The 23087-nt window shown below is 40.0% G+C and overlaps 2 protein-coding genes across 2 annotated transcripts; both read left to right on the top strand.

The window, feature by feature from the left end:
• Nucleotides 1-1605: 1605 nt before the first annotated feature.
• pah (phenylalanine hydroxylase) lies at nucleotides 1606-13755 on the top strand. The gene is made up of 13 exons (XM_035426611.1): nucleotides 1606-1934; nucleotides 2428-2535; nucleotides 4775-4958; nucleotides 7502-7590; nucleotides 8501-8568; nucleotides 9315-9511; nucleotides 9875-10010; nucleotides 10299-10368; nucleotides 10646-10702; nucleotides 10800-10895; nucleotides 11553-11686; nucleotides 12411-12526; nucleotides 12721-13755. The coding sequence occupies exons 1-13, from the start codon at nucleotides 1890-1892 to the stop codon at nucleotides 12762-12764; spliced, it is 1344 nt and encodes a 447-aa protein (XP_035282502.1). The 5' UTR covers nucleotides 1606-1889; the 3' UTR covers nucleotides 12765-13755.
• Nucleotides 13756-13906: 151 nt separating this feature from the next.
• On the top strand, nucleotides 13907-21996 carry th2 (tyrosine hydroxylase 2). Its single transcript, XM_035426610.1, has 12 exons — nucleotides 13907-15085; nucleotides 15299-15476; nucleotides 15712-15800; nucleotides 16041-16108; nucleotides 16323-16373; nucleotides 16664-16809; nucleotides 17151-17286; nucleotides 17466-17535; nucleotides 17782-17838; nucleotides 20321-20416; nucleotides 20572-20705; nucleotides 21512-21996. The coding sequence occupies exons 1-12, from the start codon at nucleotides 14864-14866 to the stop codon at nucleotides 21669-21671; spliced, it is 1407 nt and encodes a 468-aa protein (XP_035282501.1). The 5' UTR covers nucleotides 13907-14863; the 3' UTR covers nucleotides 21672-21996.
• The last annotated feature ends 1091 nt before the right edge of the window (nucleotides 21997-23087 follow it).

Genomic DNA, 23087 nt, shown 5'->3' with positions numbered 1-23087 from the left:
TTTTATTTACTTTTTGTTAACCAGTAGAGAGAGGCAGCAGGTGCGAGACCAGGTGCGCACGAGCGGGATTCCCTACCCTTGGAACACATTATGAAATTATTCTGCGGTATTGTGCACGTGTAGAATAGCCTACCACTTGTTGCAACAAGCAAAGTAGATTAAAATAGAGCCTGTGCGTCGCCGACCGATTTGAGAGAAACAATGACATGCCACAACTATGAAGAAGTTATGAACGACTTGTACTCTGTGAAATAGGCTGCGATGGGAAGCAATTCTACCGGAATACAGTATGTAACACGACGTGATAGCTCCCATTGATGTAATAAAATACCGACTTTCTAAAAATGATTCAACCTGATATAAAATATAAATTTGAAAAAAAAGAGCATCTTGGTGTCACAAGATACTGCGCATTTGATGTGTCAAGACACGCCGAAGTGACCGAAGTCCATCCCCAGAGGCTTTTTGTTTGCTTGTTTGATTTGCCTATATAGGGCTGCACTCGAAGACACATTTGAAATGTTGAAATACTGGCTATGGGTTGTAGATTTGTATTAGAGTCGTATAAATTGGTTACAGAAGATCGTTTAATTAAATGAAAGCTAAGGAGTGATGTGATATTACACTCAATCAGAAACAATCATTTTTTTGCTGCGCCAAAATTATACAATTAGTTTTCTGAACGTGTCTGTCCACTTTTCACAATTTAGTGGTATTCGCCGTACTTCAAGTAAATTGTTTGCAATTATCTAGCCTATGCTTATTTATGAAAAACTGGACACTGAAACAGCGCGAGACTCATGAGTCCATCAGAAGACTACTTGTTTGCACAATTTAAGCACCGAAGTTGTTGACTCGGTTTAGATGTTGACACTCACGCCCACTGTTTGTTAGGTTTCATTTTGAGTTTTTGCTTTGAGTTTCCTGTCATGTATAGTACAAAAAACTCAAACACAACAACAATATGCAGTTTAAATTAAAGTTAAATAATTCAATTCGACTATTTACACAACTGCTAATTTATAAAACATGAATCCATCAATCAAAACAGGTTACACAAGCTATATGGCAAATCGTGCAATATGGTACTAATCAAATCCAGATATATTTTTCACTAACACAGCCAAAAACATTCGTGTTAAAGAAACTTAGATGCAGAATAATAAAAATATGGACTGCAGTGTCATCTAGCGGTATTGACTGGTAATGAGTATTGCATTCTCCATGACATGACCGAAACGGTCTATACTGTCTAGCTATTTTGATATCTAGCTGCTGTCGGTTATGTAATGTATAGACCGCACACGTGAAATAAGGCCAATCCCCTGTCTTACATTTATATATTTGTACCTTAGAGAATACAACGTGCATTTCTTATATCTATATTGTGTATACTGGAAAACTATGCTAGAAAACTTCGGCATGTGTACACGTGCATGCTTTTGACGCCACCGCGTGGGCCTCAGGCATAACAACACACAACTCAATCACTGTGGCCGTTCACCAACGGGGAGAAGTCTCTCCCCGATGCTGAACGGCCCAGATCACGCAAGGGCACTCCGAAAAGAGCGGTTAATCATTAGGTTAAATCAGGGAAAGGAAACATTGAGGGTGTAACAGCGGCAAGCCTGGAGCCTAGCAAATGGTTTCTTGGGGCTGGGTAGTTTTTTTAAATTTTTTTTAAACAAACCCTTAGATATGCCTTGCTGGCAAATATTGTTGAGAACATCGCGCGACAAGCCTACTCATTTGACCCAGTAACATAAGGGGGTGTGGTAGCACGTGGTTCCATTTATATAGGAGGATTTTGGAAAAAGTTACACAAACAAACTCGGACTAAGGCACAACTGTTAAATCACTGCGGGAATCTTTTGCTCGAATAACAGAGGATGGACGCTGGATTCCGAAGAATGAACGGGGACAAAGCCGGTCAGGTGAATAATAATAATAATAATAATATTAATAATAATAACGATAATAATAATAATAATAATAATAATAATTTATTATATATCACCCATTGCACTTCTAACATATGATGTTTTCTTTTAAGGCAAGTAATATATACTGTATACAGTAAGTTTACTTAGACATTTTTTCTGAATTAATGATTATCCTGTAGGCCTTAAGCTGTTGGTCTATGCATGTCCCAGCACATTTAATACATTATGACAAATAATACCTTGTTGTTAAGTAAAATTCTCAATGTTGTTTCACATAAAATATGCATACACACACACACAACCCGCATATACACACACACAAACACATGCACACATATACAGATAAAATAAATATTTTTGAAAATGTTTGTATTATTAATGCAGAAAAAACAAACTAGAGAGAGAGAGAGAGGTGGGGGCAGTGTACAGATGAGGCCAGTGAGTTACAGATGTTGGCCCCTCTGTTTGCTGTGCTTCCAATCAGGGCTCCATGTACCTGGAGGAGAAAACCACCAAACCAGGGGTGCTGTCCTGCATCTTCTCTCTGAAGGAGGGGGTGGGGGCTCTGGTCAAGGCATTGAAACTTTTTGAGGTTAGTCCCCCTATGCAAAACACACACACACACACACACACACATACACAGACACACACATGCACGTATAGGGTCTGTTACACTATAAAACCTCCCATGTCAGTGAAAAATTCTGTTGGGGTGCTGACTCACACTACTACTGTGAACAAATAGATGAAAGTGTGGTCTGACAGTCCAAAGCCCCTTGCTCTCATGAAAGGCCTTTAAATCCCGTGCTACACTTTCTATGATTGCTGTTTGACCCAGGAATTAATGGCCAAGGACACGGAAGAGGTCAGTTGAGAGAGGGCAGTAACCTGGGAAAACACTGTGTGGGAGGCAGTGCGTTGCGTAGCGAGAGGAAACAAAGCAAGCAAAACTTATTCAGCCTCCTGATTTCTGATTTTGGGCTCATATCTGTAATGTTTGATGGTCATGGTGTTTTTAACCACAATACTGTATTTGATTTTAATTTGCCAAATAGCCAGAAAAGCCACAAACCAAGAAACACATGGCTTAAAAAAGCACTGTGATTTGATAAACGCTTGTGCTATCCGAAAAAGTTTATGAAGTACGTTTCAGATGATGATAGGTCTGTTCGGATGCTTGAGTGATTGTAGGCACGGCAGGGGAGACAAACTGCTCTAACTTGGTATGAAGCAGAAACAACAAAATAGTTCTATCAACAGTAGACGTTAGTTTCAAAAAAAGGGTGATGCTTCACACTGGGTCATTCTGATCAGACCCTTTCTGTTCATATTGTATCTTTAAACTCCTATAAGATCACCATTCTGTGTTTTAGTGCTGCTATAAGATCACCTCATTGCTAGGCACTCCCATAAGACTGTATTCGTGTTTCTTCTACTTTGAGATCACCTCTCTCTTGTGCACATCTGTAATATCAATTCTCTGCGTTTAGTGCTCTGTGAGGTCGCCCCTCCGTTGGATGACCTTCGGTCATGCTTGTCTTTGATCCATGTTTATCGCGTGTACGTTTGTGAAATGAATAAATATTGACGTGGATAGAAATCTGCCAGGTGTATTGCTCCTGCTGAGTAAATAGTAAGTTGACATTAGTAGGTTGACATTAGGCTGACAGATCTTCTGGTATCAAAGTGCATTTTGATTTTGTTTTCTATTCACTCTTTAGACAACAGTACATTCTCCACAGTATATTGCCTTTTTTAATGTTAATTTCCAGCTGTAACAACACACCTACAATGGTATTTTTCTTTACAAAGCTCAAGTAATTCTTCTGTTTCTACTTCACATTTGTTGATATACTATACCGGAGTGGTCACTCTAATAGCCTGTGTTTGGGTACCTGTCTGTTTGTTTGCATATCAGTGGACATGTGCGCATGTGTATGGGTCGATCCATGACCTGGCCTGTAAGTGCAAGGGCAAATTTGTATGAATGTGGAAATAAACTGTGTTTGTCACATGTCCACCTTACAGATGAATAACTAGTATTTTCCAAGTGCTGTCCATACAGCATGGATGTAAACAAGGACATTCCCTAAGCCTATGAGCTCCCTTTATCCTGCCCCTCCTCTGACCTCACCCGTTCACACACACACCCATCAACTCCCAGTGAAGCAAGCCCAATGACATATTAAACACTTTCTCTGATACCACTGATGGATTAAATTCTGAAACTGCATTCTATAATGAATTTAATATTGAACAATGACTGTTTACTGTGATTATTGTAACTGCATGGTTTAACATTTTCAATAGTTACTGTATACAGTGACCTTCAAAATATTGAAACCTTGATAACGATGAGCAAAAAATGTAAAAAACTGTATAAAATAATCACCACTAGTATGCATGATTTTACGGTCAAAAATATGGGAAAACTATAGTGTTTAAGTTTAATTAAACACTTTTTTTAAACAAGCTACAATATTTCCCAAAAAGATAGGTGTCAAAAATAATAATTTAATAATTGAATGATTTATTTTTTATTTCAGTATCAATAATCCTAAATTAATATTCTTTTTACTTCTGGTGGGTGGGTCATTCCTTGAATTTCTATTCTAAGTGCTATAGCAGTCTAAGAGTGTAAGAGCTAGTACACTTTACAATTAACAGAATCACACTTTACATAAGATATCTAGAATTGCACATCATTGAAAACACCCATAGTGACACTTGCATAACTTTCAGAAGAAATATGGATACGCAGAGGGGAAAATGGTTAAAACAATGGCTCAGCATGTTTAGAGTAACTGGTCCTGTGTGTCTGTGAATGGCAGGAAAAGGGTATCAACTTGACGCACATCGAGTCACGCCCCTCCAGCACGAACAAGCAAGAGTACGAGTTCTTTGTCAGTGTGGACTCCACCTGTACCAAAGCCCTGGATGATGTCATCGAAGGACTCGGCACTCTGATCAGTGGGCACGTGTACGAGCTCTCCCGTAACAAGCAGAAGGACACAGGTGTGTGTGTGTGTGTATATATGATTGCATTTGAAGGTGGTGCAGTATGTAAAAAAAAACACTATGTTCCCTTGATTATTTATTAAGGGTCAGTGAAGATGGAAATATAAGACTTGTACATAGATTCTTTGAGTGAGACTTACCTTGCACATTCTGGTACGCCAGATTAGAGTAGGCATTGTGCCACCTCTGATATTCATATTCCTCATGGTTTTAAAGGAGCACTTCCACTTTAGAGAGCCAGTTTTATCTTTCATTAAAACAGTGAGTGCCTACTGTGAAAGTATCATCGTCGTAGATAGATACAGCTGACAGCGATGAGATACATTTGAATACAGCGGTGTCTGTCTGAGCAAGAAAACAGGCAGATAAACTAATTCCTTGGTCTGAGGCTGGCCAGGTTAGCCCTGCATTCCACTGCTCATATTGTGAGACTCGAGCAGCGTGGACAGGGGAGCGGCTGTGGCGGATCTGTGACGGACAGAACAGAGTGCCGCTGTTAATCCCAGAGGAGAGCTCCGGGTGGCGCTTCGGCAGGGTAATAAATGTCACCGCAGAGACAAATCAGCAGGCTGCTCTGTTCATGGGTTATTAGTTATTTCCCCAAATTGCATTAGTTTGGCCACTGAGGACAAACAGGCCCGACGGAGGGGAACAGAGGACTCGGGTTATGGACTCAGCAAGGGGGACCCTAATGAGGTCACTCCCTATCCAGGAAACAGACAGACAGGCAGGCTCCTCAGAAGCCGCTGAGGGCCAGACTGACTGCAGCGTCTGCAGACAGCACCGTCCACTGTTCTGTGAAATAAAGGACATGTCCGGAAGGATATTTATGGCCTGTCATAGAGGCAGTCTGTAGTTGGGGAATCTGGTGTGGGTGGTGGGAGGGAAGGGGCTCTGTGTTGGAGAGTTGTTGGCACAAGTCTTTTGTTTTTCATGCCCTAGGGGAGGACCACACTGGTTTAATGTGTTTAGAGTTTTAGTATTCAGTATGCTTAATGGTCATAAATCCAGCTGACCTCGCTGGCTGACCTCCCTGCCTACCCTGGCCAGAGGGTAGCCCTGCACAAACTTGTGCAGTATTCTTACCCCCACAGTCTTCTCCTTCCAGGAAGTGCACTAAGCATGCCCACATATACATCCATCATGGATCCACTGTTGCATAACTGGGCAGGGAACAGTAAGGGATATAATCAGAGCTTTGAATGGGACAAAATATGTAGTATATTTATGAAGTCAGAAATAAAATGTCCCAGATCTATGGGCCTGCCTTGGCCTGGCCCGGCCCAGCCTGGTTGACACTTTGATGCACAGTCTGGACATAAGTTCGTCAAGAGGGCAAGTCAGACTCTTAGTGTCTTAGTGTCCCCTTGAAGAAGTATGTTTAACCTGATCAGTGAGTTTTCCCCCCCCAGTTGTGATCATTTAAACATGACAGAGACTAAATGAGTCTGCTGAGGCTGCTTGTGCCACTGTGGCCCTGTATTCCAGGGACATGAATAGTCTGGTTTCACTCACACTTTAGCAACACTGACCTCTACTGGACAAACTGAAGTTCTTTCAATCTTCATAATCGGCATGTCGGCATGTCGGCATGAGCTAACCATTGAAAGACCCTGTGCATTCCAGACCGTCATCTTAATAGTTATATGATACACCAAGAACCAAAGATAACAAATACTATATTAAGTCTACTTTATATGGTTTATGTATTGTATTTTTATACTGAAAGCAACAAAGTTCTTATACTGCGATCTACTGGAAGATATAGTATTGATCATTTGGATACCATGTTTACTGCACAATTAACAAGGTATTTATATTTTAACCAATTAGACTTGCTACCATTTAATGGGCTGTCATCCAGAAATAAACTTGAAGGGAATATCCAAACAGAACAGACAAGCTGTTCAGACCTCCAATAGAGAAATCGAATACTTTACATCAAAAAGCTAATTTGATTATTTCTCTGTTTCTAAATATGGAAAAAATGAAGTACACATAATAATTTTATGTTATATGTTGCCTTGTATAAATTGTATTGTGGCTTACTGAACACTTCAAACGCAATAGAAAAGTTATTACGAAGGGCCTTGAGGGCTAGCTCTTTAAGCATTTCATGTCATACTATGTTTATTACAATAACTAAACTAAAGGTTCTGTCTGTAGGTTCAAGCCATTTTTTAATACTACCCTGATTTCCAGGCTCTGGAAAATGAAACCCTGATGTCAGTGAAGTAATGTCAAGTCTCATGTACAAGATATTTTCTGGGACTTAATGGAACCTTATGCTACAGCTACTACAAATTATGACGACCACTACACTACTACTGCTGCACTTTCTAATATAAATGACTGCTATAGTGATTGACAATCCTGGTATTATACCATAACTATAGGAGCAGGATTATAACCATCCATTGCTACTTTTATTGCTAAAGTAATAACTACTTTATAGCAAGAGGATGTAACAGCATTTCCTTTATCTAGTGGTAGTGACAAGGCTGGGCTTTGTTGTCATTACTGTCATTCTGCCTCCTCAGTCCCGTGGTTTCCCAACCATATTCAGGACCTGGATCGCTTCGCCAACCAGATCCTCAGCTACGGATCTGAATTGGACGCCGACCACCCTGTAAGGAGATCTCTTCCTATGAACCTGAGCAGATTCTAATTTTGTAGCCTGAACACTGTATTTCCATTAATTTGTTCATTGATAAACAGCTGACATGGAAAAACACTAATATTGCACAACACATAGGCTATAACTCTTCAGTAAATATGGTGTTTTGTTGTTATGGTTAATGTAAAGTAAGCCATCTACAATCTTGAGTGATATTGGAACACTCATGAAGTTGCGAATGTATACAGTAATATTTTCAGTGGAGGAGTTCAAACTGCCTTGCTCAGGGGAAACATAACTAGTGCCCCAGCTCGGGTCAATGTTATTTCCAATCACATAAAAACTGTGCTTGCTCTAGTAAATTTAAATTTGGCCTAAATAAGACAACCATGAAACAGACTGGATGCCACATCTTTGCCAGATGAGTTGTTGCAATGGACTGGAGAGTATCAAAAGAACTTGGGTTGTGGAGAACTGAAGAACTGAGAATGTCTGTGGGCTGGTTATAGATGCATTTCCTGTCCGCCTGAACATGACTTCCTTCCCTTTCTGTCTCTCTGGCATCACACTGTGTATGTGTCACTCACTGTGATCACAGACCCTCTCTGCTCCTATTCTCATGTAAACATTCTGGGCCCACAAACTGATGTCATTACTTTAATTGAGTCCCTGTAATTATAAATAATTACTCCCTTCCCTTCCACGATTAAAATGAAATGTATTTAGCATAAGCAGGCAGCACTCTACAAAGGCTTCATTTAAATTTGATTCATTGCTCAGACTAGCGTGGGAGTGAGAGGTGTCTGCCAGTGGCCAGTGGATTCAGTCCTCTTAAATGTTGCCTTGCAGATATCGTAGTGGGCAGGCACTGATCCTGAGGTCTTGATGCTGATGCTTTTTTATTTAATTTTTCATGATCCAGGGCTTCACAGACCCGGCATACAGAGCCAGAAGAAAGGAATTTGCGGACATTGCCTACAACTACAGACAGTAACTATTTGACCACATCAGAACTGCTTTAAAACTAACTGCAGTGTGTTCCCCTCTCTTTCTCTCTCTCCTTCTCACTCGCTCTCTCTCTTTGTTTTCATCACACACACACACACACACACATGCATGCATGCACACACACGTGCATGCGCGCGCACACACGCACACACACACACACACGCGTATGCACACACAAGGGCAGAGACCCCATTGCTAGATCTCTCCCCTGTTCACTTGGTCCTTTGAGTGCTGGGCCGATCCTGTTTATGGAAAATTACCCCTCAGACAAAGGGCCGCAAATTGCAGGAGGCCAGCATGCAATTTTGAGCCTATGGCTTTGTTGTCATAATTGAGGTGTATTCTTCTCAGGCACTACAAAGAGCACCAGCGCTCAATGAGATGGCCACTGAAAGGGAACGCATTTACATAGAAGTGGGGCCGACGTGCACTAATAGAATAATGAAGTATGCACTCTCATTCCCAACTGTCCAAGCCTCACCCGCAACTCAGCTCGGTGTGTGTGTATGTGTGTGTTACTGTGTGAGTGCAAGTCACAATAAAACAACCACAACTATTATTATTGTTATTATTATTGTCATTTACATATTTATTTATGTGGTAATTTGTTTTCCATTTGCTTACCCAGAATAACTAACAAGGCATATATGTTTGTAAATGTGTGTGTGCATGTCAGTGGGCATTTGTCAGTGCAGCTTGTGTGGTTGACAGTACACCTCTGTGTTCAGCGGTCAGCCTATTCCCACGGTGATGTATACAGAGGATGAGAAGAACACATGGGGAACTGTTTTTAAGGAGCTGAAGACCCTGTACCCGACACATGCCTGCCATGAGCACAATAGAGTGTTCCCCCTGCTGGAAAAATACTGCGGATACAGGCAGGACAACATTCCCCAGCTGGAGGACATCTCACACTTCCTGCAGTGTAAGAGCATCCTGCACACCGTCAGCTATTTCACTGTCATTTCACACTGCCTGTGTCATACAGAGCCTGTGAAGCCCTGTGCGCATATCTGACTGCCCTACTTCCTGCATGAACGCACATGCACACGCATGCGCACACACACACACACACAAGCACACACACGCCACACATTTACGTACAGGTACACACACAAACAAATACCACACACACGCTCACGCATGCTCATACATACACACACACACACAAACAAATACCACATACGCACGCATACATGCACACACACACACAAACACAAACACTCACGCACACACACACTCACACACAAACACACACACACACTCATGCACTATCCCTTCCTCTCAGCATGCACAGGATTCAGACTGCGCCCTGTGGCTGGTCTGCTCTCCTCTCGAGACTTCTTAGCTGGACTGGCATTCAGAGTCTTCCATTCAACACAGTACATCCGTCATGGATCCAGGCCCATGTACACGCCTGAGCCGTGAGTATGCCTCTGACAGGCGATCATGGGTAAAAATACCCCGCCTAAATGAATCAACCTATTGTGAGTCACTCTGGATGAAAGGAACTAAACTGTAAATTGTTATTTTACAAAAGATAATTTAGCAAGCACACAGAAAGAAAAAGAAAGAGGAGCACTATCATCACTGACAAAGAGTGTAGGAGCCAACACAGAGGATCAACATATATATAATTGCACTACAATTTGTTTCAATTGGGAATTATTGAATGAAATAATGGCAGACACACTAAATATCCCTCTCCACAGTGACATCTGCCACGAGCTTCTGGGACACGTGCCTCTGTTTGCAGACCCTGGTTTTGCCCAGTTCTCACAGGTACAGTGTTCAAAGGAGCATTTGCTACAGTATTACATTTGTTAAAGTGGGGCAGCATTCACTGCAGCGGAATCTCTACAGACATAATCACAGAGCTGCTCTCACAGGAGGCCATCCTCACCATTATGCAATGAGATCACTACAGACACTGTTACATCAGGACAACACCACCACTGACGCAATCATGACAGCCACCTTCACTGTGAAATATTATCATCATAACTGGGAATATACAACCTATTTTACCTAAAAAACCATTGGATTTTTGTCTCGGCAGGAAATTGGTTTGGCTTCCCTGGGGGCCCCCGATGACTATATTGAAAAGCTTGCCACTGTGAGTATGAAAGGAGTTGTCATCATCATCATCATCATCATCATCATCATCATCATCAGTGACATCATGCTGGATCTCCCCTGTGTCTCTTCTGCAGGTGTACTGGTTCACGGTGGAGTTTGGTCTGTGCAGGCAGGGCTCAGAGATACGGGCCTATGGAGCTGGACTGCTCTCATCCTTTGGGGAGCTGAAGGTAAAAATAAAGGGGCCAGATGTGAGGGTCTGTCTCAGATAACCTATAACAATAATATATTCCTGATGCCAGAGGGCGGTTCCTCAAGGGAGCACTCACACCGGTGGGTGAAAATTGGGGAAAGTGGCCAGGAGGGTCACCAGAGGGGAATGGACTATTGACTCACTGACCGAGTATGGGGCCAGTAGGCTAGTAGTGAACCAGGGGAGGGAGAGGTACGGGGGGTATTTAGGGGAGAATAATGGGTTCATAATTTCATTGGACTGTGTTATATCATATTCTTTCGGCAGAGGATGTCTGGGTGACAGAGCTGAGTGAAGCTGACTGTCTCACACTGTGTCCTAATTCAGCCAGTCAGTACACTTCCTGTTTACTGACACACCACCGAGTCATGAAAACTGGGATTTCATTGAAAAGCCGTACATTTCTTTTCTGGTGCCGAGAGAATATGCTGATGTCACAGCCTCCGGTGTCTGGAAAATGACATAATCAATTCACCATTGGTTGAATGGAGTAGTAAAACCGAAAATGGGTTTATTACATAATAAATATGATTTTATTGCAACACTAGGGAGATTACTCAAAACCTTCCATTTGTTAAAAGTAAGTAGCAAATGAAAAAGTATGAATAGTACTACTGGTGATTTTCCCTTACAGTACAGTTTAACGGACAAGCCGAAGCTTGAGCCATTTCTCCCTGAAAAGACCTGCCTTCAGAAGTACCCAATCACTGAGTTCCAGCCTGTGTATTACGTGGCTGAAAGCTTTGACGACGCCAAAGAGAAAGTCAGGTAAAACAATGCAATGCAGCGGGTCAAAATGTTTATCATTGCATTTGTTTACTAAATGCAGTTTGAATCCGCTTTACATAACTGAGCACTAACAATATACCATTTCATTTCATGAGAAACATAACTTTGCAGAAAACAATGAGTTTTAGTAGTGTAACAGAGAGTTGAAAGGTTGAAAATAATCCCTTCCCATTATATCCCAATATATTCTTATATTGTGTGTAGTGTAGTCATCGGGTAAAATCGTCAACAGAATAGCCATACAACATTCTTTTATGCTGCCATTCTGTTAAATACAGAACCACGGAATAAGTGGGCTACTATTGCTATGTATAGCCGCCTGATATAAACACCTACCACACAACTGTAGGTAGCTATATTTTACTGCAGTCATGACTCATGAGGAATATTTATGTAACAACTGAAGGTATTATCTATTTTTCAGTTTATACTATTCAAAATACAGAGTAAAATAAGGTAAAGGAAGTAAAGTTAAATATTGTTGGAAAGCGATTATAACATGGAATTTATATTATTTTGTATTAGAAAAACATTCGTGTTTAGTAGGCTAGTTAATAATTAAGCAGGTAATATAAAAATAACGGAAGGTGATACCGCCTTACAGACCCAATCGGGAATTTCGGTGGTATAGTTTAATTAAACACTTTTCTCTGACCTTGCATTTTTATTTTATTTTATTTTTTATTTTTTTACTTTCCTGAAGAAAATACGCCGCAACTATTCCCCGGCCCTTCTCGGTGCGGTACAATCCGTACACCCAGAACATAGAGGTTCTGGACAGCACTCAGCAGCTCACGAACCTGGCCGACACCATCAGCGGTGCGTGTGCATGTTAAAATAATATCTTACATTTTCTAAATTCACAAAATTGCTAGTTAAAAAAACATGGGACTATAACGACCAAAAATTCTGTCACAATGGAAAACATTTATCTTTAAATCCAGATGTTTAACTGTCCTGTGGATAGCCAATAAGTGACAATGTAACCTTACATTCGATTTGCCTCGTTTCAGGTGAGATCGGGATCTTGTGCAACGCCCTTCGTAAAATGGAATGATGAAAACTTTACACAACGTTGTAGTGATTACTACCAATTGCATGTCTCCTGATATGTTTTTTCTGCTCTTTACGCTGTAAAATAATAATAGCTATTATTTGCATGTGAATTCTTCCGGTTGCACTTATTTTCTCCCTGTGAAACCCTATCCTGCACGCCTATGATTAAAATTGACAAAGGGACAAAATTCAATAATCATTTACAGTATGCAAAGTATGTAGGCCTAATGTATTCACTGACTGTTTTAGCCGTTGAATACTTAAATACGAGTCTCAGCTTATACGTACTTCTATATGATTGGCCTACAACTGTGAGTTGGCGTGCAGGCTAATGGTTTTTATTTCTAAATTAATAATATCTCAGAATATAAATAGGAAATGTTTTGGTAATGTTTGCTAATTTAACGGTCGCTATCATTTACAAAATGTTCTTTATTATAAGTCCAATGATGACAGATAAACTTTTTTCAATGCGATTAAATAGGTACCGCCGGCGCGTAGGCGGAAGATAATAACAGTAATTTTCAGAATCCAGATGAGACCCTCCACACCAAAATGATTATCACACCAAAGCTATTATGATACTTTTTATAACCTGTTCATTACCCCAGTTTATTTTCAATATTTTCTCATTTATCCCTTGGAACGAGAATGTATCGCGCAACTTGTATATTACTGTAGCCATTATGTAAATACGGGGGTAATATAGGCTACAGTTGAAATTTCCTTATGGTTTTTTTTTTAATTGCAGTAACCTATATTTCAACGTGTATAAATAAAAACAGCATTGAAAATAATTAATGTTTCAAACACCAGAGAAATCTCATTTTTAAGGAAAGACACATAGGTAAATATTTACAACGTCCATGATTGCTTTACAGTATTCTAGTGCCCTAGTTAAAATGTAAATCATTGTATTTTGATTATATGCAATAAAGTGTATTTAATTCTCCGCATAACATGAATAAAATATAATTATAATTACAAATAAATCAAATTACTATTTACCGTTGTCGTTTGGTCTTCATTTTGTATTACATGCAAGCTTGATTAATTGTGCATGTAATTGAGCCCCTTGCGCACGATTTTTCTCCAATCATCGGATTTGCAAGGTCGCAACAACAGGTGCCGGATTTGCAGCAACATCAACAATCTCATTTACGCACACCATTCAACCATTCGACCATTCAATTTTAATGGGTCTGTATATTCAACCCAAATTGTGACCCAGTAATTCAAGTTGGTATAAAAGGAGGAAGAACTACCACAAAATGCAATCCCTTTGTCTTCTGTTTTATGCACAGTAGGCTAAAATGCTCAGTGTTAAATCAACTCTTTGCACTCCATTCATATGTATTCTGTTAAGAGTTGAATTAACATTACATTTTATTATTAACTGTTATTGTGATTCCATAATAGCACAGTTATTCTCTGTTATGCAACTCGTTAGTTTTTAATGTCAAGACACTTCAGTACCCTGGACAGCACAAAAAAAATAAAATAAAATAAAATAAAATAACGACTTATTTTAATTTACCAATGCACCTGGGCAGAAGAAATGTAATGTTGTACACATTCATTCACACTTTACTGTTACAAGATTTTTTTAAAATGATTTATGATGACATTTTAAAAATAAGCCTTTCCACGGTGGTCTTTCATCATTTTGTAGATTGTCATTTTGACTGATCTTTTAGAATATTACACTTACTATTACGTGGCATTCTAATAAAGGGTTGCCATTTTTATTTCATACAAAAGAGTAGGGATGTGACGCATTGCACCTGACAATCCGACGTAAATATACGCAACTCATTTACATGCTGAGTTTAGAGAAGCCAATAAAAAGCCCTCTGCTAGTCTGTTGGCGCACCTCGTCATTTGGAAGGAAGTTTGATGCCAGATAGCCTAAATGTTCTAAAAATCGAACAATTATTTTGCTTCTCATCTTAAGAATTTGGAGCGTCTGCAAACGAGTGATTGATGTACCAAGTATCTCGTGTTTATCCGTCAAACATTCATAATTTATCCTAGATCAGTCCGTTTGTAGCCTAAAGAATATTATCAACTGTTAAATCATCAACAAACAAAGGGAGCTCGATGAAGACTGAGGGTGTAGTTCAGTTCACCGGCAGAAAGCGCAGCCTTATTGAAGATGCCAGGAAAGAGCGCGAGAGTGGTGGGTTGCCCTCACCCGGCACCTCGCGCTGTGCAGACCACTTCGTTTTTGAGGAGAAGGATGGAAAAGTTGCCCTTAATATAGTGTTCACTCTCAGCAGCGAAAAGAAATCAGGGCTATCCAAGACGGGCAAAGTTTTAGAGGTAATTCATCAGCTCTATTCATTAGGCTAAATTCCATGTCTGTAATGCATAGGCTAATATTTATTATTTACATGTTGATTAAAAAAATAAATAGCGCAAACATATTTTGTGAATAAAACATTTAGAGGCTATTAATAATTGTAATAGTGCTACCGTTGTTTATTTATTCCTACAAACAAATGGTGGAAATGAGCAATGCTATTTGCGATTTAGACTTTTGAAGCCAAGATCCATCATATTGAAACCAGACCAGGAAGGAGGACGAAGAACAGCGTGGTGGCGGATCTGGAATACTTTGTAAGGTGTGAGATTCACAGCTCCGACACGGACGTCTTAATCAACTCCCTCAAAAGGGTTGCAGACGATGTCCGTGCGATCGCAGAGGAGAAAGGTAACTCCTTCTTGTGTATAATGTGTTTATTTTGTGAGGCAACAACAATAGCATATTTGAAGCCTATGTGTTTGCAATAGTTCAAGCTCTATATTAGTATTGTTATAATTATGCGTATTATTATTCAAATCAAAATTAAATGGTGATGGAAAAAAAAAACATTAGCGTCACTTATTTGAATTTGGAAAATTAATTATGGAGTCTTTGTTTCTTTTTTCGTTATGTCTACTTTCAGTTCCTTGGTTCCCAAGGAAGATCGGGGATCTGGACAAGTGCAATCATTTAATAACAAAATATGACCCGGATTTAGACGAAGACCACCCAGTGAGTATGACATAGCTACATGTATAGTCAATAACAAGAACTATAAAATATATCAACCGCTTTTTATGCTAAAGGGTGTTTTATTCACGTGAGGTATAGATTTTGGAATAATCCATATTAATTCCGAACATAAGCTGAAATGCGCTAAAAATATCTGGGTACACTTGTGCCATCACGCAAAACATATACTCTGCTAGCTCTGTCACTCAGTTTCAAACTGTTCGATTTGTGTATTTCAAGGGCTACAGGGATCCGGAGTACAGGAGGAGAAGAGCTTTCATCGCTGAACTCGCCTTTAGCTACAAACAGTGAGTTGATGTGCGGATATTCTAATTACATAGTGAATCGGATATGACTATATAAAAATATTACAACAGAAATACACCGTGAGCTCCATTCTGAGACATGGGCAAATTGAGGACTAAATAAATCCTTGTTAAAAGAATTTGTTTGGCTCCTGCTCTGCTCTGAATAATGCCTAATTTCTGCATGTTAAGATGAGTTTTACTCTCTGTCTTGTAGAGGAGATCCTTTGCCCAAAGTGGACTATACACCGGAGGAGGTTGCAACCTGGTAAGAACCCTGCTTTTACTTTACCAAGCAGTGTAACTGAATGGGAGATAACATTAAATTACATTACAGGCATTTAGCAGACGCTCTTATCCAGAGCGACTTACACAACTTTACATAGCAAAGATAACAGTGATGATTTTGACTTTGATCTTGATTATTATTTAAATTTTGATAATGTTGATAATTATTAAAATGATGATGACGATGATGATGATGACGATGACTGTAAGAAAAGGAGGAGGCAGAGGAAAATTATAACCGTGAAAACGATGGTGATTATGATCTGACAGGAGACAAGTATACCAGACTCTGAGGGGCATATACCCAACGCATGCCTGCAGACAGTACTTGGAGACTCTGCAGCAGTTGGAGAAGGACTGTGGATATGGAGAAGACAACATTCCTCAACTGAGAAATGTCTCCACCTTCCTAAAAGGTTTGATCAGCAAGGGAGATATCCATTTTCCTGGATGAAAGAAACTGTTGATTTTTCGAAGACCTTTCGTAACATTAAAGCAAAAGGCTTGTGAAATTAGAATACATATCAAATTAGTATGCATACATTGAAAGTTGGAGAAAAAACAAAAGCACCTAACCATACTCTATTTTCGTTGAAACTGTTAGTGAACTGGTGGTATGTCTTTGCATGTGTTTGCCAAAAACTGAACTGGTTGTTACCAGTGCTGTCTCCGGTGCAGGACTGAGTTGAATATTGTGATGATGTCATATACATGTGAGATGCAGAAATGATAGTGATGATGTCTCTTGTTCCCATAGAAAGGACAGGTTTTCAGCTGCGCCCAGTCGCTGGATTGCTGTCTGCAAGAGACTTCCTGGCCAGCTTGGCATTCCGAGTGTTTCAGTGCACTCAGTACATCCGCCACTCCTCCACCCCAATGCACTCTCCAGAGCCGTATGTTATTATTATTATTTCTACTATTGTTATACTGGTAGTGATCACACCGTTTTTCTAAGAATAGTGTAATATCCTTTGGTTTTTCCATCCCTGAAATAAAAATGTATTGAATTTCTGTCATGATTGATTTCTTGTTCAAAAGTAAGTTCTAATTTCACGTTTTTATCTCTGCACAGTGATTGCTGTCATGAACTACTTGGCCACATCCCCATGCTGGCAAACAAGGAGTTTGCTCAATTTTCACAGGTAAAAATAATTGGATTGATCTGGTATTCACAATGCACTCATTTCCACTGTTTTAAAAAATATATAATTGAACTGTATCAAAAATATAAATTGATGAAAAGAATGTACTGATAAGACAAGTATATACATTTTGATATGCTGAGCCAATTGGTCTACAGACAGTAATGATAAGAATGCAGTATTGAAATGTGCATGCAGTCTGCAGTCTGGTTGGTTGTCTAATTGCTGTCCTGTGAATTTTTCAAGGAACTTGGTCTTGCTTCATTGGGAGCATCAGACGAGGACATTGAAAGGCTGTCTACGGTAAGCGTGAGCATTCAGTTACAGATGTGAAATGTGGTTTAATCTGTCCCAGAGGATGACTCTGGTTTTCATTGAACAAATTTACACAGGAACCTTCAACAGGCAGAAGATACTGATAAGAGCCAGATGTAACATTTCAGGCGTTCCAAGTTTCTGGCTTCAGCTGATAATATGCTTTTAGCGCTCTCTAGTGGTAGATATGATGTTTTAACTGGTGAACTCTTCTATAGATGGGTGACAAATTAAAGGAAAACTTGAAAGAAATGAGTGGAGCAACATAATGAATGCAGATGCTTCCATATAAGTGTCCTGCATACAATCAAGCAATTAACATTCTATCATTCTCTGTGGCATGCATAAAAATGCTGAGCAGGTCCAGTTGACCTCAATTTTGGATCAAGATGGCCAGAGGAAAAGATCTAAGTGACTTTGAAAGAGGGTTCGTTATTGTGGCATGGATCACAGGAGCTTCAGTCACAAAGATTGTCCTACTGGCTAGTGTTTCAATAGGAACAGTGATTAAAGTGACATCTGCATGTGGGTCTGGTTTGGGTCCACTTGTCCCCTTAGAGGGAATGTTCACTGCTAATCAATATTAAGTTATTCTGAGTGATCATCTTTATCCTATGATGAAATGTTTCTATCCTGATGGGAGTGGTCTGTTCCAAGATGACAGTACCCTCATCCACATGGCACGAGGGGCCACTGAATGGTTTGATGAGTATGAAAATGATGTGAATCATATGCTATGGCCTTTGCAGCCACCAGATCTCACCAGATCTCAACTGAATTGAACACCTATGGGAGATTTTAGACCGAGGTGTCCTCTTGACCACCATCATCAAAACACCAAATGAGGGAATATTTTGAAGGAAATGGTCTTCCATTCCTCCAGTAGCGTTCCATAGACTTGTAGAACGTATGCCAATGCGCATTGAAGCTGTTCTCGTGGTGGCCCAACACCTTGCTAAGTCACTTTAGCTGGTTCAGTTGGTTTTCTTTTAATATAGCCGCGTTTCCACCAAAATTACCCGGAACTTTCAGTCCCAGGAACTACTTTACCAGGAACTAAAATGTTCCTTCAGCCAATGGTTGTATGCGTTTCCACCGGGGTCTAAAGTACCGCGAAGATTAGGCAAATTAGCCCACTGACGTTGTCGTCGGTCCATCTGTCATATGATTTCTTCTGTAACCCCATACTACCACCGAAGTAGCCTACATTATTTTCTAATAACCGGGACAGCCCGGAGGGGTTTATTCCACTTATATACAACGGGTTACCAACAATGACTATATATGGTTACTTTTGTATTTATTGATTTTCATATATCCTCTCAAACACATTCATTAACAGCAGAAAACATGCACACGTTGTAAACAATTTGCTGTTTTATTACTTTCTCGTCGTCAATTCCATATAGGCTAATCGCAAAATGACAAGAATAGAACGAAAACTCGGATTTGCGTGAAAATGTAAATTAGTAGTGGTACAGCCACCGTTTGCTTTCCTTCGAAGTTAGGCTACTGCTAGCCGAGCAGCGAAGTGTGCCCTCCAGATGCGAACCATGCACCATAAATGAGTCCATAGTCTTCCTGGTATTTTCGTGGAATTGAAAAATGGCAGTAAAATTGAGTAAAATTACGGCAGTCTGAAAAAGCTAAAGGGAAGATTACTAGAATTAACCTGTTATTTTACCCGGATAAAAAGTGCGGAAGGTGATTTCCAGTTTGCTTGTACTGTATCACCAATGTTAATTATGCAGAACTACCGCATACCTCACATAACTGTATCAAACGTTTTGAGTCAATTACAACGGGCTAACAAAGAAAATCCGGAAGAAAATATTCAGCAACCGAATTAATCCGTTTGAATGTTTTGGTAGCCTACGTAATATGCTGTCCCAGCACGAATGCTTAGCATTTTATAAAACGAATACTAAAGCAAGAAAAGAACAGAAGAGCACACGTTATAATTCCAAGACGTTGACAGGTTATAACCAAAAGTAGGCTACTGCGCCGCATAACATACAAGTTTGATTTGAAGTTATTATGAAAATAAATTGGTTTGCCGCTGCATATTTTCAAACATGGCAGGTAATGGCGGAAAATAAATACAACACAAATGCTACGAGTACTCGACCAATCAGAAATGTTCAGCGCTGCAAGCTCCACCCAAAAGGTTCCTGTACTTTCGGAAAGTACTACCCCCCGAGCAGGAACGTTTTGGGGGGTAAAACAAAGCCCCCAGAACTAAATCTAGACCCTAGTTCCTGCGGTGGAAACGCACTGAGTTCCTCAAAAGGTTCCTAGTTCCGGGGTATAGTTCCTGCGGTGGAAACGCGGCTTATGTCACCCATCTAAATATCCTAAATCTAAATATGTGTTCTGTATGTGAGTCATGTTGCTGTGTTGCATTTCCCTAACTGTAAGAAAAACAAAGGTGAAAAATAAAATCTGGTTTCTCTCTTTCTCCCTCTCTCAGCTCTATTGGTTCACAGTGGAGTTTGGTCTCTGTAAACAGGACGGGGCCATTAAGGCATACGGCGCTGGGCTGCTGTCATCGTATGGAGAGCTCATGGTTAGTTACAATATAAATGACCATCCACGTCCATAATCAGACTTTCGCAGTGATTCTCTTGCTTATAAAGAGTTAGTGACCTTGATTTGCTACAGTATTAACATGAACATGCCCCAGTGTCTCTGAAGTAATTCTGGAGGTATTTTCTCTTTCAGTATGCTCTTTCCAATGAGCCAGAGTACAAACCCTTCAATGCTGAGGAGGCTGCAGTCCAGCCATATCAAGACCAGACCTACCAGCCTGTATACTTCGTGTCAGAGAGCTTTGAAGATGCAAAGGCCAAGCTGAGGTAAGGTTGCAAGAGAATGTGTCAGTTCAGACAACCCCTTTCTTTACAAGTGGGATTCTGCTATTATGATAAATGAGCAACACAGTTTGAAAAAGGAGTAAAAACTAATTATTTTTTTCTTCAATTTCATTTCTCCCCTACAAGGCCAATCTTGGTACATTTTGGGGCATATGGCATCAATCTTCCTCAGTGTGGCACTGTAGCCTGGCTAACTTTCTTACCTTAATTGTCACTTAGGAAATCATCTTAAAAAGGTCTTGAGAGAAGAATGCATTATTCACGTGACCTGCTTGAATACATTGAAAACTTACATTGAATGACCTGTGTCAACACTTGAATTTGAAGTAGTTGTGCAGGAGATACCATGTGATACAGTTTACAAGTTGTAGTACAAATGTGCAACAACATGTACAATCTAACACTGCAAGCACCATTGGGCCCAATACCTTGATTGGCCGAAGTTCCATTGTGCATGGACAGGAAATGTTCTCTTTTGTGACCTGTGACAACATGGAAGGAGGTTCTGAAACAAAAATCCCACTGAACTGTATTGTGAACATTTACCTACATGGCCTAGCGAGGAATTTAAATCGAATCGACTGAGGGGATTGCTGGTGTGTGATAAGAAGCTGTCATCCTGACTGACTGAATCCCTCCAAGGGAGATGCTAGAGCCAATTGTGTGTCCCCTTTCATACACAGCTCTCTGTGAAGCATAGCTGTCCGTGAAGACGTGACTTCAGAAGGCACAAATGTGTAAGTGCACGTGGATAAATAGTTTAAGTGTTTTTTTTTTTTCCCCTACAGGCGGTACTCGCTGACAATCCAGAAGGCCTTCTCTGTCCGGTACGACCCATTTACATGCAGCATGGAGGTCCTGGACCAGCCGGGAAAGATCCAGAACGCTCTTAGTCAGATGAGGGAGGACCTGAAGATACTGCATAGCGCTTTAGAGAAACTGGTCTGAATCAGAACCGAACAGGACCCCAAATGTACAAACCTCCAATATCATTTTAAATAAGCTCAAACCGATGACAGGTGAAAGGCTGAATTTGCAAGACGCCTTGAAGATGCTTTAAAATCTTGAATCTACTGTAGTCTTTTAGCATAGGGAATGTCTGATCAGATAATATGTTCCTGCATCTTAGTTCCAAGATAGTAAAAGACTTTATTTCAGTTCTTTAAAAAGAATTGCAATACACTGTACATACTAAATGCGCATAAGCTTGTACTGTGTATAAACTGTAAGCTGCAAATTAATTTCTCATTCCATATAAATACAATTAAGAAAATGAAAATGATTTTTCTTTTGAAAAATTGCCATTTCCATTGTTTGACGAACCCATACATCACCCAGTCAGCCCTGAAACAATCCTCACATTCTACCACAATAAAACCATGTGTGTTTGTGTGTGGCTTGTGAATGTGTGAGAGAATGAAATAGGCTACTAGAAAATAGTCCTTAAATTCTGTCCAGGCAATTTGTCTTATTAGTCAAAGGGGAGAATTACTTCTTATTACTCCAAGCATGTTGCTAGCTCTGCTGGCTCTAGTCAGATCCAACTGTGAGGAATCAGCTTTGATCTAGATCAGTGGGGTTCTCAGTGCTTTGGGCAAATACTGCAGAGATGACTGTATGATTGTGTAGAGAGAAGCAGTGATCAGGTTGCATCTGTGCTGAAGTCCCCCATTTAAAAAAATGCCCTCAAAACTGTCAGCCCCATCACATTGTTAATAGCTTCTACAGTTACAGACCAGTCTGTTCCACTGAATTATGCTTCCAGCAAAACACAGCAGTACAGCAGGAATGGAGCTATTACCCAAACTCTAGTCATTTTTTTCCCCAAACATAGGCCATATTAAGTAGTCTTCAACTTCTGCACATTAAATCTGTCAAATGCCTGTGTACAAAGTTAGACACAGAATTTATAAGACTCCCAGATGTCCTTCCAAACCCCTTTTCTAACACATCACCTTTTATATATTTTAAATACAGTTCATTCCAATTTGCAAATCTTGCTGAAACCACAGCTTGGAACCAAATTTGCACTGTTCCAAAAACATTTACGTTGCCACAGCAATAAGATAACCACTGTATGTCCCTGAATAAAAAATCTTGGATCTAAAATACAAACTGGAATCCAAGTTAATCCTGCCCAGAAGCACATAGCTTTTCTTTTAACAGACATGGACATCAGATCAATCTTCAGACACATACACCGATTGCAATACATGGACTATATATGTTTTATAAACACATTTGAGAACACAACCTACTAACAAAGGAATCTATAAGTCTATGACGACAAATCCCACCACTAATGACGACAGATCCAACATGATAAAATTTTGAGGAATAAAAGCAATGCATATGTGAAGACAA

Source organism: Anguilla anguilla, chromosome 7 (assembly GCF_013347855.1).
Source record: "Anguilla anguilla isolate fAngAng1 chromosome 7, fAngAng1.pri, whole genome shotgun sequence".
Classification (NCBI taxonomy): Eukaryota; Metazoa; Chordata; class Actinopteri; order Anguilliformes; family Anguillidae; genus Anguilla; species Anguilla anguilla.
This window is presented reverse-complemented; position numbering and strand designations above follow the sequence as displayed.

Bases quoted from the DNA above. Each gene is read 5' to 3' on its own strand.
- th2 (XM_035426610.1), top strand. From the start codon at position 14,864: ATGAAGACTGAGGGTGTAGTTCAGTTCACCGGCAGAAAGCGCAGCCTT. The intron at 16,374-16,663 runs GTAAGAACCCTG...ATGATCTGACAG, and splicing joins CCGGAGGAGGTTGCAACCTG to GAGACAAGTATACCAGACTC. The intron at 17,536-17,781 runs GTAAAAATAATT...GAATTTTTCAAG, and splicing joins AGTTTGCTCAATTTTCACAG to GAACTTGGTCTTGCTTCATT.
- pah (XM_035426611.1), top strand. From the start codon at position 1,890: ATGGACGCTGGATTCCGAAGAATGAACGGGGACAAAGCCGGTCAG. The intron at 1,935-2,427 runs GTGAATAATAAT...GCTTCCAATCAG, and splicing joins ACGGGGACAAAGCCGGTCAG to GGCTCCATGTACCTGGAGGA. The intron at 11,687-12,410 runs GTAAAACAATGC...ACTTTCCTGAAG, and splicing joins GACGCCAAAGAGAAAGTCAG to AAAATACGCCGCAACTATTC.